The sequence below is a fragment of the Carassius auratus genome, unplaced genomic scaffold (assembly GCF_003368295.1).
Source record: "Carassius auratus strain Wakin unplaced genomic scaffold, ASM336829v1 scaf_tig00000254, whole genome shotgun sequence".
Classification (NCBI taxonomy): Eukaryota; Metazoa; Chordata; class Actinopteri; order Cypriniformes; family Cyprinidae; genus Carassius; species Carassius auratus.
The window spans coordinates 1,632,501-1,645,000 of record NW_020523286.1 but is presented as its reverse complement, the minus strand read 5'-3'; the positions used below and the strand labels follow the sequence as shown (position 1 = coordinate 1,645,000).

The 12,500-nt window shown below is 35.9% G+C and overlaps 1 protein-coding gene across 10 annotated transcripts in view; it reads right to left on the bottom strand.

Moving 5' to 3' along the window:
- Positions 1-12,500, bottom strand: part of agrn (agrin) — a 238,248-nt gene that overhangs the window by 74,740 nt on the left and 151,008 nt on the right. For all 10 annotated transcript variants that reach the window (XM_026241822.1, XM_026241820.1, XM_026241830.1 and 7 more), the window contains 2 exons: positions 6,745-6,969; positions 1,891-2,097 (listed from right to left, as the gene is read on the bottom strand). In XM_026241822.1, the coding sequence (XP_026097607.1) occupies positions 1,891-2,097; positions 6,745-6,969 (432 nt within the window). The remainder of the gene's footprint in view (positions 1-1,890; positions 2,098-6,744; positions 6,970-12,500) is intronic.

Sequence of the window (12,500 nt, the reverse complement as noted above, 5' to 3'; positions counted from 1 at the left end):
TATGCATCTTTTCGCTGAAGACTGGAAAACAATCCTAATGAGTCATAGAGGCTGATAGCGAGAAGAGAATAAAGAAGAGAGAGGGAGGGGAAAAAAAGGATTTATCCAGCTATATAGTTGCCACACATGTGCTGCCAGGGAGTAGGACACACATAGCCTTCAGAATAAATGAGAGGGATATTTTTGTACTGTTAAAATGCGCTCAAAATCTGAACCTTGTCCAAAACAGCCCTGGATACAAGTCCCATAATTAACACACTGTCCAGGTCCTGTTTTTTCCTTTCAAGCCATCTTTAATAACTTTTGCAATAATTTTGAGGTGTTTAATGCATTTAAGTATAAAGTGGAGAATGGCGAATGAAAACAATCTACCTCCAAATTAATGTAATTGCATAGAATTTATTTCGTGATTATTAATGCAGTACTTTTGGTAGGTATGCCAGGTAAATATTCATAAACAACTTTAAGTTATTATACATTTATTTTTCTAAGAGAATTAAAAGAAAATGAAGCAAGATATAGATTTTCAGCTATTACTGACAAAAAAAGCATCAAATATACTTGTGTTGTTAAACAAGTCAAATTTGACCATAAAACCCAATGTCTGACTTATAGTTTTTTATTTTATTTCATATTTTGAATCTCATGGATATTCAGCTCCTATGGTCTTATGGGATGTCCAAATGTCCAATGGTAGCACACATTGCGGATGCAGTGGGTCATGCATGTATTGCTCGCCTGCATATTTGTTGACATCCTATGCTTTACTGCTAGATTGCTTCTTATTTACTGTATAGGAGGGAAGTACGCACTAGGACTCAAGGGAGGATGCCAAAGGGATGCATCACACAAGTACGCAAACGTTTCAAGCAACGCAAGCCCATAAACTTTCTTCTTCTATGACCAGCCTTCAGTCTCCACTGAGCAACTTATAAATATATTTAGTACCTTTCATTGTAATTTTTGAATGGCAGCATATAGTTTCATGTCAGATATTTGACAGTAACCCTCTTGCCCTCTAGCAATGGTTTTCTGCTGCCAGAGTGATGCCAGTCCACTTTAAATATGGGAATGCTCACTTCCACATTTACATTTTTACATCTGCGTACTTGCATAGATTATTTTTCTATCCTTATGTGTAACAGAGAAACTAACATAGCTCCTATAAAGGGGTCTACATGCACGCATCCATGCAAACTGGTTGCGGGGCAACAACAGGGACAGAAAGACTGGGAAGCACTCTAAAAAAAGAGAAGAGCTCCATGACCTCACTTCCCTTCCAAATAGTGCCACGAGGACTGAAGCTGCACGATGGGCCACTCCAACCACTCTCCATCACGCAAACAAACACAAGAGACAGAGACAAAGATGTACAGGTAGAAAGAAAGACATCAAACCAGCCCTTTCAGGGCCCCCTGAGGGAGACCCACAGGTCAGAATTCCAATAAGAAAGGTCAGAGGTTGAACTCTTCCCCGCTCGCAACGAATGGTGTGTCCGGCGGCGGCCCTGAGCAGACGTCACATGGACAAAGACAGACAGAGTGACACACTGGAACAGAAAAAACAGTTTAAAGACAGCCAAAAAGGGACATAAAAGGACAAAGGGGGAAATGACGAGACATTTGAACATGGAAGGACTGGCGTGGACGACTGGCACTGGAGGGGTGAGGACATGAATGAAACATGAAGTCAGCGTTTCATGTGTCATCAGAGCCGATGGCAGAATGAGAACGGCGTGGAAATGAAAGAGAATGAGCACCTTCCACAAGAGTTTCCACAGGACACAACCAATCACAAGCAGACATACTATGCTAATTAAACAACATCTATTTTTCTAACATAAAATTACAAGAACACACAGAAAACCGTTGCAGAATTCTCCACACTTACCACATGGCCCTTGTTGCTTGACGGGGATATCTGTTTTGGTCCGGCACTCTTCGAGTTTCCTCTCGCAGTCGTTGGAGTATGTCTTTCCGTCCTTTCCGCACAGGGGCTTGTACGTGCCGTCACATTGTATGGGGTCGCAGGAACAATGAAACTCCCCATTTTCCAGCAAACACATGGCGTTGAACTTACAACCATTCGGGCAGCCCCCTGGAGACCAAATACACACGTATACATGCGTCAACAATATGAAGAACGGCAGTAACCGTCCTGGTGCTAATCAACACTGACTAGAGGCATCTCTCTTTCTCTCTCGCTCAATCAGACATCGGATATTGACTCACTTAGGGCTTTTGAATTAATTACCGTGCCTGATTATTTAATCAATTATCTAATTCCATTCCAGATTGATTTGGGGTGTTTTTTTTTCCCACTCACAGTCATGTTAAGCTGTCACAGACATGCCGTGGTGGTGTATAATTACAGCAGCCTTTCATCTGTTTGAGAAAATTAAGATACCTATTATGCTATTGTACAATCTGAGCTTGATTTATGTTTGATTGCATTATCCCATCTATCTTTAAGGATGTGGCATACATGTTAATGAAACTGGACTCACAGGAAGCTATAGGAATGGAAGTGGAATTTCGTGAACTACTGTACATAAAACAGCTTTCGCAATCCTATCACTTCCACAGTGTGACGTATTTGTGAGTAAAAAGAATATTTAATGAGATAAAATCTAGGGCAAGACTTGATTTAATCCACCGGGAATCATTTGGATTGCGAAAACTGGGAGTTTCACATAAGAACGGACCTATGAGAGATTGCTGAGGAGAATTTTACTCCTTAAAACACTGCTGGTGATGTGAAGTATCAGTAACCCTGCTCTGTGACACTTTGTAATTTCAGATCACAAATGTAGCAAGTTATCACAATATTTTGTTCTAACTAATCGAGAAAGGCATTTTTAAGCTAGTTAGCATTGTGTTATGCTAGTAGGCTAAAATGTAGCTAGTAAACCACATCTTATCAAAGCAAAAAAATGTAAGGTGACCAGATTTCTGAATGGAAATAGGACCATTAAACATCCCACTTTCAGTGTTCTAGCATAGCATATCTTTTGAGTTCAACTTGGAGGGAGAATTCCCATGGGGGGAAGGGGGTAATTTTATTATATATATATATATGTATGTATGTACGCAAAAGCCATTTTTAATACAAAATATATATATAAAAAACACCAGAGTTTTGACTGACATCTGGACATGCCTAGTAGTTACTATCATAGGGAGAGTGAGGTAAGATGAGAAAGTGGGTAAGTTGATCCACACTTTGTATACTGGCAACTGTACACTTTTACTGTTATGTGACCATATATTTTGGAACCACCCCTTATTTTTGCCAGACTGTGAAAAGAAGAAACACATGGGCAGAGTGGAAGGCACCCATTTCCTTTTTTTTTTTTTTTTTTTTTTTTTTTTTACATTTTGGCATTATAGATGTAATGACTGATACATCAATGTAAATTTATCCAGGTATAAGAAGTATTTATGATGCATATAGAATTGCTAAGCTAAAAATTAGCCTGAATTGGTAAAAAAGCTAGTGTTTTTCCAAAATTGCAGCTATGGGGCAAAGTGAGTAAAATGCTTCGGGGTAAATTGAGACAGCATTGAGGTAACTTTAACTTGAAGTAGTTAAACCTCTGAAGTATAAACTAAAACTAAATGGTATTTATTGTGATATTACACATATATATATAAATATTATTTGTTTATCATATATATAAATATAATTTGTTGTTTATTTAATAGAGACAGTGTTTTTCGAATTCTTCTCTGATAAGAACCAAAAGATTATTTTTGTCACATCATAATTATAAGACTTTTCTTACTTAAACTCTTTGTTGAATCTGTTTTTGGGAAGATTACAACGTTGGTGTTCAACATATTGTTATATAAAAGAAACAAAACTAAAGACTGAATTTAAGCTTAATTTACAATTCCGATTCCGGTACGATTCCAAAACAGTTGGGACACTGTACAAATTGTGAATAAAAAAGGAATAGAATAATTTAGAAATATCATAAACTTATATTTTATTCACAATAGAATATAGAAAACATATCAAATGTTGAAAGTGAGACATTTTGAAATGTCATACCAAAAATTGGTTCTTTTTGGATTTCATGAGAGCTACACATTCCAAAAAAGTTGGGACATGTAGCAATAAGAGGCTGGAAAAATTAAATGTACATATAAGAAACAGCTGGAAGACCAATTTGCAACTTATTAGGTCAATTGGCAACACGATTGGGTAGAAAAAGAGCCTATCAGAGTGGCAGTGTCTCTCAGAAGTCAAGATGGATCACCAATTCTCCCAATGCTGCAGCGAAAAATAGTGGAGCAATATCAGAAAGGAGTTTCTCTGAGAAAAATTGCAAAGAGTTTGAAGTTATCATCATCTACAGTGCATAATATCATTCAGAGAATCTGGAAAAATCTCTGTGCGTAAGGGTCAAGGCAGAAACCCATTCTGGATATGTGATCTTCAAGCCCACTGCATCACATACAGGAAAGCTACTGTCCTGGAAATCACAACATGGGCTCAGTAATACTTCCAGAAAACATTGAACAGTGAACACAATCCACCGTGCCATTCGCCATTGCTGGCTTAAACTCTATAGGTCAAAAAAGAAGCCATATCTAAACAAGATCCAGAAGCGCAGGCATTTTCTCTGGACCAAGGATCATTTAAAGTGGACTGTGGCAAAGTGGAAAACTGTTCTGTGGTCAGACGAAGTTCTTTTTGGAAGACTGAGATGCCATCCATTCCTATTCCTAAACTTGAGCAACTTGTCTCGTCATTCCCCAGATGTTTTCAGACGGTTATAAAAAGAAGAGGGGATGCCACACAGTGGTAAGCATGGCCTTGTGCCAATTTATTTTTATTTTTTTTAAGATGTGTTGATGCCATAAAATTTAAAATCAACTTATTTTTCCCTTGAAATTATAAATTTTCTGTCTAAACATTTGATATGTCATCTATGTTGTATTCTGAATAAATATTGAAATTTGAAACTTCCACATTGCATTGTTTCTATTAACAATTTGTGCAGTGTCCCAACTCTTTTGGAATCTGGTTTGGAATTGTATTTCGAGGTTAAATTATTTTTTTTTTTTTTTTTTAACCAATATGAAAAGGAAGTTTAATTATTAAATTCGTTTTTTAAAAGGGGTTAATCATCTTAAAATTTCACAGGTTTGAATGAGATGGTCAGTTTACACACCCGCCACACATTCATTCATTATTACTTTTATAAATAATTGCAATTACTTTGGTCTACAACATTTTGCAATTGCAATTACTTAGTCTGTTATATTTAAAATATATTTCTATTAGTCTGCATAGCTTGAGCGTCAAATTTTTTTGCGTCTATGTAAATTTCTTATTTACATACAGAGAGATGAATCGTATGCAGGAAAAAAGTCCGTCATTTAGAGGTGAGAGAATGCAATGGCCAATCACAGGTGTTCAAGAAATCAACAGATACGACTGTGATTGGCTGCATTCCTCAGCGCTACAAAAATGCGTTACAAAGAATCTCGATTCTTTCTAGAGCACAAACACAAATGCGCACATGACCCTTTCCCAAATTTGTTTTGCCATTTATCCTATTATAGATGTAACTAAGAGTGCTATTGATCGCATGAGAATTTATGTGTGGCGTGAGAGTGTGAGAAAAGTGTCAATTGCGTAAGTCTCATGCTGAGTGTGTGAGAGTTGTCAGCACTAATAATGCTGACCTGCAATAAAAGACTCTTTTGATCTGGAATTACTGCAAAATCTGTTTGCGTCATATAAGAACAGACCTAAAAGAGAGTTTTCAGTTTATTATAGAGTAATCTCTCTTGAAAAACTGCTGGTGTAAATATCAATCCAACCCACATAATCGCATCCCCTCTGGAAGTCTTTGTAATGTCTGGTCAAAATTTGTGCATTTTATCACAATATCTTGTTCTAACTAATACAAATATAGCCCGTCTGTTAAGATAGTAGGCTATGCTAAAGAAAATAATAGCAAAGTTAAAAACCATTTAGCCTTCAGTTCGCAGCTAAGCTTACTAGCATATCATATTACAAACTGTTTAAGAAAGACTCTTTTGATTAGTGATAATATGATACATGTCTGATCAGGATTGGAGGGATCTTAAACAACACAGGAGGTTTTGAGATATGGAAATGTAAAATTCTGGAAATAATAGCAAATAACATGCATTACATTAACACTAATGATGTGAGTGATACATTTCATTTAACATATTGACTGAGCAGATCCCAAACACATGTTAGCATTCTAGACATGTATCTAACAAAGTAAGACATTTATCGGAGACAAATGCTATCGTTTCTCCAGTTACACTGGCACAAAAACAGTTGCTCTATACTGGAACAACAGTGGCCCACAAACCGCTATCGCTCACGGCACAAACATAGTTCAGACACAGGCACACACACATACACACTAAGCTACTGTTCGCGCACTATCACTGCTGAACACACTCTCTCTGCGCTTTGCCACAGGGCTTCAGAGCGAAGCAGGGACGATCTTTTCATCACCCGTGAAGATACAGTCTTGCCACAATACACCTGCCAGAGCCCGACAGGCAAATTGGATTTGTGGAGATTGGTATCGTGTAGGCATGACAGTACTGCTAACCTGACTTAATTTGTCCAGAGCCTCCTCACCGCAGCCATGACAAAATAAATCAAATGCGGCCGTAGGGCTCCTTTATCAGACGCGAGCATGAGCTTCTGGGTGTCTGTGACATCTCTGCTTTAGGAGGAACTCACCTTTCTCCTTGCAGCTGCCTGAAGAGACCTTCTTGAGCTCCAGGTTGTTCTGCAGGGCCGTCCACTGCATCTGACACTCGCTTTCGTAAGTTTTGCCGTCGCTGGCGCAGATGGGCGTACTGTCAGGAGGGCAGGAATCGTCTGGTGAGAAGATAAGCTGCTTGTAGGTCTTTGGGTTCACCCGACAGGCCACACTTAAACCGTTCAGAGTGTCACTGCAAGGATCTGTGGACAACAGTGGAGAAAAAATTGTCCTTGAGCCGGGATTCGAACTCGGGACACTCGTAGCAAAGCAATCTGTGCAGACTCACTATTATTCTAACAGAAAAGGTGAAACCGTAATGTTATGAAGCTAGACTGAAATGGAAGAGAAGAAACGTTGAATAAAGTTTATATTTTTGTTTTCTTTGCGAACAAAAAGTATTCTGGTAGCTTCATAATATTTACGTTTAACCACTGATGTCACATGGACTAATTTTACAATGTCCTTATTATATTTCTTGGCCCTGAATTTGGTAGTTGCTTTGCTGTTTATGCAGGACCAGAAAGAAATTTGTGTTACTTGTGTTGTCTTACAGGTTTGGAACGACACAAGGGTGAGTAATTAATGAAAACTATTGAATGAGTGAACTACCCCTTTAATCAAATGAATGCAACCTTCTTTCAAAAACAATAAATGCATAAATCTTACCAGCCCCAAACTTTTGAACAGCAGCCCATGTACATTTTTCCTGAAGATATTAACTTTTTTGATAAAAGTTGGATTTAAACTCTTAAGGACAGCGCAGTTTCTGGTATCTGAGCACATGCTCTATCCACTACTCTACAGCAACAATGACATTTTTTGACTAGAATTGTCTGCTTTTTCAAAGCATCTTCTAGGCACTATTGATGGAGCTGTTGTCAGTGGCGTGTCATTTATTGAGAAGAAATACTGAAAAGTGAAAAGATAAGGGTGACAGCTGACGGGACAGGAGTGATGAGTATGTGGGAGCTGATGGGTCTTTGTGGCTGCAGGGGGCTCTGGGGCCTGGCCCTGTATGGCAAGATCATAATTGTAATAGAAATGCCATGATGGTTATTGAAATATGTGTGACAGTTTCGCCAGCCTCCACACTTTTCAGAAACAAGATGGCACAAAGGACTTATCAGCCGGTGTCGTGCTAAGACAATGCCGAGCCGCGAGCGAGAGAAAGAAGCACGGAGACAGAGAGGAAAAAAGACAAGAGAGACAGAGACAGAAAGGACGGAGGAAATTAGACAAGAAAGACAAAACACGTAAACAAAACAAAGAACGAGAGAAGAGGAAGAACACAGGCGAAAAAAGAGAAGAAGAAAATGGGAACAAAATAAGCGGGAAATGAAGACAAGGTCACAGAGATAGGGAGAAAAATGATAACACACAAATAACACAAAGATGGATATATGCACACTAGGGATCTATAAAACAACATATTTTCAGAAACAACTACCCAGTGGCTTTTTCCTGAATGACTAGTCAAGTCATAGGTTGTTTGGACATGACGTCACTGATGCAGCTGGAGGGCAACAAGTGATTTTTCTCCATAGGAATCACTAGCAGAAACTCAAAATGCCTGTGTTTTGCGTTGTTTATCAATGCTCAAATTGGCCAAAATGAGAAACCATAAGGTGCTTTTAACGTGTATGAAAATGTGTTGTTCATAAATGCGGAAAAACTCGAGAAATTGATAGAAATACGCAGAAATGTACGTTGTACCAGTGCTCCCTGTTTAAAACTGTTAGATTGGTATGTTCGTTCTATTTATTTATTTGTGCTATTTACACAATGTTTTTTTTTTTTTTTATTTTTTTTTTTACTTATTTATCCAGGTACAGATACCGAACAAACAAATGAAAAATAGCACTGCATTGTCTTCACTGTAAAAATTAAATATACAGGCAAAACTAAATTTATACAGACACCTTCAACATTTCTCACATTATCACAGTTTAGAAAATGGTAATAAAATATGACAAGCTGTGTCAGAACAAATTCATCTTGATAATGTCAGATAACTTTGATAGAAAGGCATGTAATGGATTACAATCAACCAAAAATTATTCAGAAAACTGCTAGAATGACAGTATTTGGACAACTATCAATACTTTGTTGACAAATGACCAAACAATGCTTAATTTTTTTCAGTCTGTGTTGTAAAAAGGTTGCATTAAAATTTAAAGAAAAGACACTTGAGTAAAACTCGGTCAGGTCAAAAGTGACTCAGTAATTTTTGGTCCCAAATTTTTTTTAATCAGTTTTACTGGTAGTCCACTGTACCAATAATTTCTAGGTATACATATCACAGTTTACTTTATTTTGTGGTACTTGCTTAAATAACTGAACTCTAGTGTTCTGCACCCTCTAGTAAAAAAATATATCTAAAATTATATCTGGTGTCTGAATAATTGTTGGTTTGACTGTGGATTAATTATTGTCAAAAGCACAAAGTACTTCAGTCAAGAGCAGTGAGTGATTTTCTTTCTCTCATTTTCTTGGATTAACAGGACACAGACAGCAGCTAGTAAATTAGGCGCAGTCACTTTAAGAGACAATGCATCCACTATAATGATACACATCCGATTTCTTTTTCCAGTTTACTTTCACTTAAAACATAACCGACAGTTTTTTTTGTGGATACTCTCCAAGACACATATTTGGACATTATTCTGTATGTATTTGTCGATGCAAGAGCAAGAAGAGTCAAATTTCGGTGCTGGTGCTGAATTGGGCTCTTTCACATCTTTTTCTGTTTGCATGTTTAAACTGTGATTTGTATTTGTTCATTTAGATGCAGGGGGATGCGAAGGAGAGCACGGTTCCACGAGACACAGCTCTGTGCGTGCGCCAGTTGAATTTTTCGCATCTTGTGTCTGAATGCTTTAAACTCTTTTGAATGTTTAAATTGGCAAGGCTTAAAAACACGTGCAAATGATAAGCTTTCGTGACAATGTGCAGCTGTGGTCCATCAAGCCGTGGGCCCCTATACTCGTCACCACCTTTCACCCCACTAGCGAAATATTGATTGTAGTTTTTCAAGGTTAAGTTAACCCATCCTAAATGCACACCCAACAGTTCTAGCACAAAAAAATTCAAATAAATAAATATTATTTTAAATCAAGACAAAATTAAATATCATTATCTTCAAGTAAATTTATCCTCTTTAAAAGATGTTTCTATGTTTTTCTGAAAACAAACCACCAATAATTATTATTTTTGAAACCAAACAACAAAAACAATAATAATAATAATAATTTTCTCTCACATAAATTTATGCTGGTGTGGGGACAGATTAAGACAATTATTATTTGTAGTAACAGATCTTACAACATGACATTTAGAACATTTATAGAGATTATAAGATTTTCTTATGGTCTTATTTCAAATACAAATATGCCAAAGTTAAGTCAATGCATCCTAAATTCACACAAAATGAAACTCAATAAGTTCTAAGGCATTAAGCATAAAAGCCCAGAAAGAGAGGTGGGCCGACAGAAAGTGTTGCTGCCAGTTCTGGGACTTGTGTATACTAACACAATAATAGGACGGCTCTCAGAGGAGGGGAGTATGGAGCGCGACCAAAAGGGTCCAGCACAATGCGGGCAGTGCCTCCAACAACATCTCACCACACAAGCCAGCCATTACCACTGGAGAAACCATTAGCTCCCATTAAGAGAAGCCGGCTGGAGCCAGCATTCAGTGTATCGCTGCCTAACAGTGCCATGCAGGGGTGGCTGTAATTAACCAGGCACACCGAGCACCGCTCCAGCAGGGAGTGTGTATGAGGCCGCTCCATTAGTCCAGACCCTGTATCTGTGTGCCTGACAGTTGCTGGCCAAGACCTTAATGCATGTGTTGGAGGAACAGTAGCTGTAGCCACGGTTTACGGGAATGAATGTGCATACAGAGCTGGCCAAAAATGTGTCTTTAAGTGTGCTTTGAAATAATAATGGCCCATGTCCTGCTGTACGATTGATTGTGTGTGTGTTTTTTTGTTTTGTTCCTCAGTTCTCTGTGTAAAACAAAATGTGTTGCAACACCGCAGGATTAAAAATAATAATAATAACAATTATTTTTCATGGAAAAAAAGCACAATAAATTTACTTGAGATGCCGAAATAATGTTTTTTAGGATGTTTAGATGTGTTTTCACAACAACAACAACAACCAAAAAAAATGAAAAAATGATTTTGATTTTATTTTTTGCTTTGAAATATTTTTTATTTTCTAGCAAACACACTTCTTAGGTTATTTAGATGTTTTCTTGGAAAACAAGATAAAAAAAAGTTATAATGGTTTTTGTTTCTAAAGTAAATTTTATCCAATGTTAAAAAAAAAAAAAAAAAAAAAGTAAATAAAATAAATAAAACATAAAATAATAAAGTCCACAAGTAAATGTATCTTCTTCGCATGTTTTTACATTTTCTCTGAAAAACAAACAAACAAACAAACAAGACTATGCTTTCTTATTTTAAGGATATTTAAATATGTTTTCCTGAAAACAAGACGCATTATAATTATTTAAATAATTTGAATTATTGCTTCTCTGTTATTATTTTTGTTTTGTTTTTGTTTTTAAGATGTTTAAATGTTTTGATGGAAAAAAAAACACAAAAAAAGCAAAAACAAGGAGAGACACCATCCTTTAAAAGCATCTTTATAAATGCTTTCTAGGAAAACAGACATAAAATAATGTCAAGTGTGCTTTGAAATAATAATGGCCCATGTCCTGCTGTACGATTGATTGTGTGTGTGTTTTTTTGTTTTGTTCCTCAGTTCTCTGTGTAAAACAAAATGTGTTGCAACACCGCAGGATTAAAAATAATAATAATAACAATTATTTTTCATGGAAAAAAAGCACAATAAATTTACTTGAGATGCCGAAATAATGTTTTTTAGGATGTTTAGATGTGTTTTCACAACAACAACAACAACCAAAAAAAATGAAAAAATGATTTTGATTTTATTTTTTGCTTTGAAATATTTTTTATTTTCTAGCAAACACACTTCTTAGGTTATTTAGATGTTTTCTTGGAAAACAAGATAAAAAAAAAGTTATAATGGTTTTTGTTTCTAAAGTAAATTTTATCCAATGTTAAAAAAAAAAAAAAAAAAAAAAGTAAATAAAATAAATAAAACATAAAATAATAAAGTCCACAAGTAAATGTATCTTCTTCGCATGTTTTTACATTTTCTCTGAAAAACAAACAAATAAAACAAACAAGACTATGCTTTCTTATTTTAAGGATATTTAAATATGTTTTCCTGAAAACAAGACGCATTATAATTATTTAAATAATTTGAATTATTGCTTCTCTGTTATTATTTTTGTTTTGTTTTTGTTTTTAAGATGTTTAAATGTTTTGATGGAAAAAAAAAACACAAAAAAAGCAAAAACAAGGAGAGACACCATCCTTTAAAAGCATCTTTATAAATGCTTTCTAGGAAAACAGACATAAAATAATGTCTATTTTTGTTTCAAAAGTAAAGATGTTTTCTTGAAAAAAAAAAGACAAAAACAAAAAAACTGTGATTCTGTTTCTTAAATAAATGTTCAAATGTTCTTGTTTTAAGGATGTTTAAATATTTTTCCTGAAAAAAAAAGGCAAAAATACATATTAAGAATCTGATTATGCAGTAGAACATCACTTAACTTATGTTGTATAGACAGTTTAGAGGTCAGCTTTTTATTTTCTTTTATTTAGTTAATTTTTATTTTATTTTCAACGGAGTGTCCC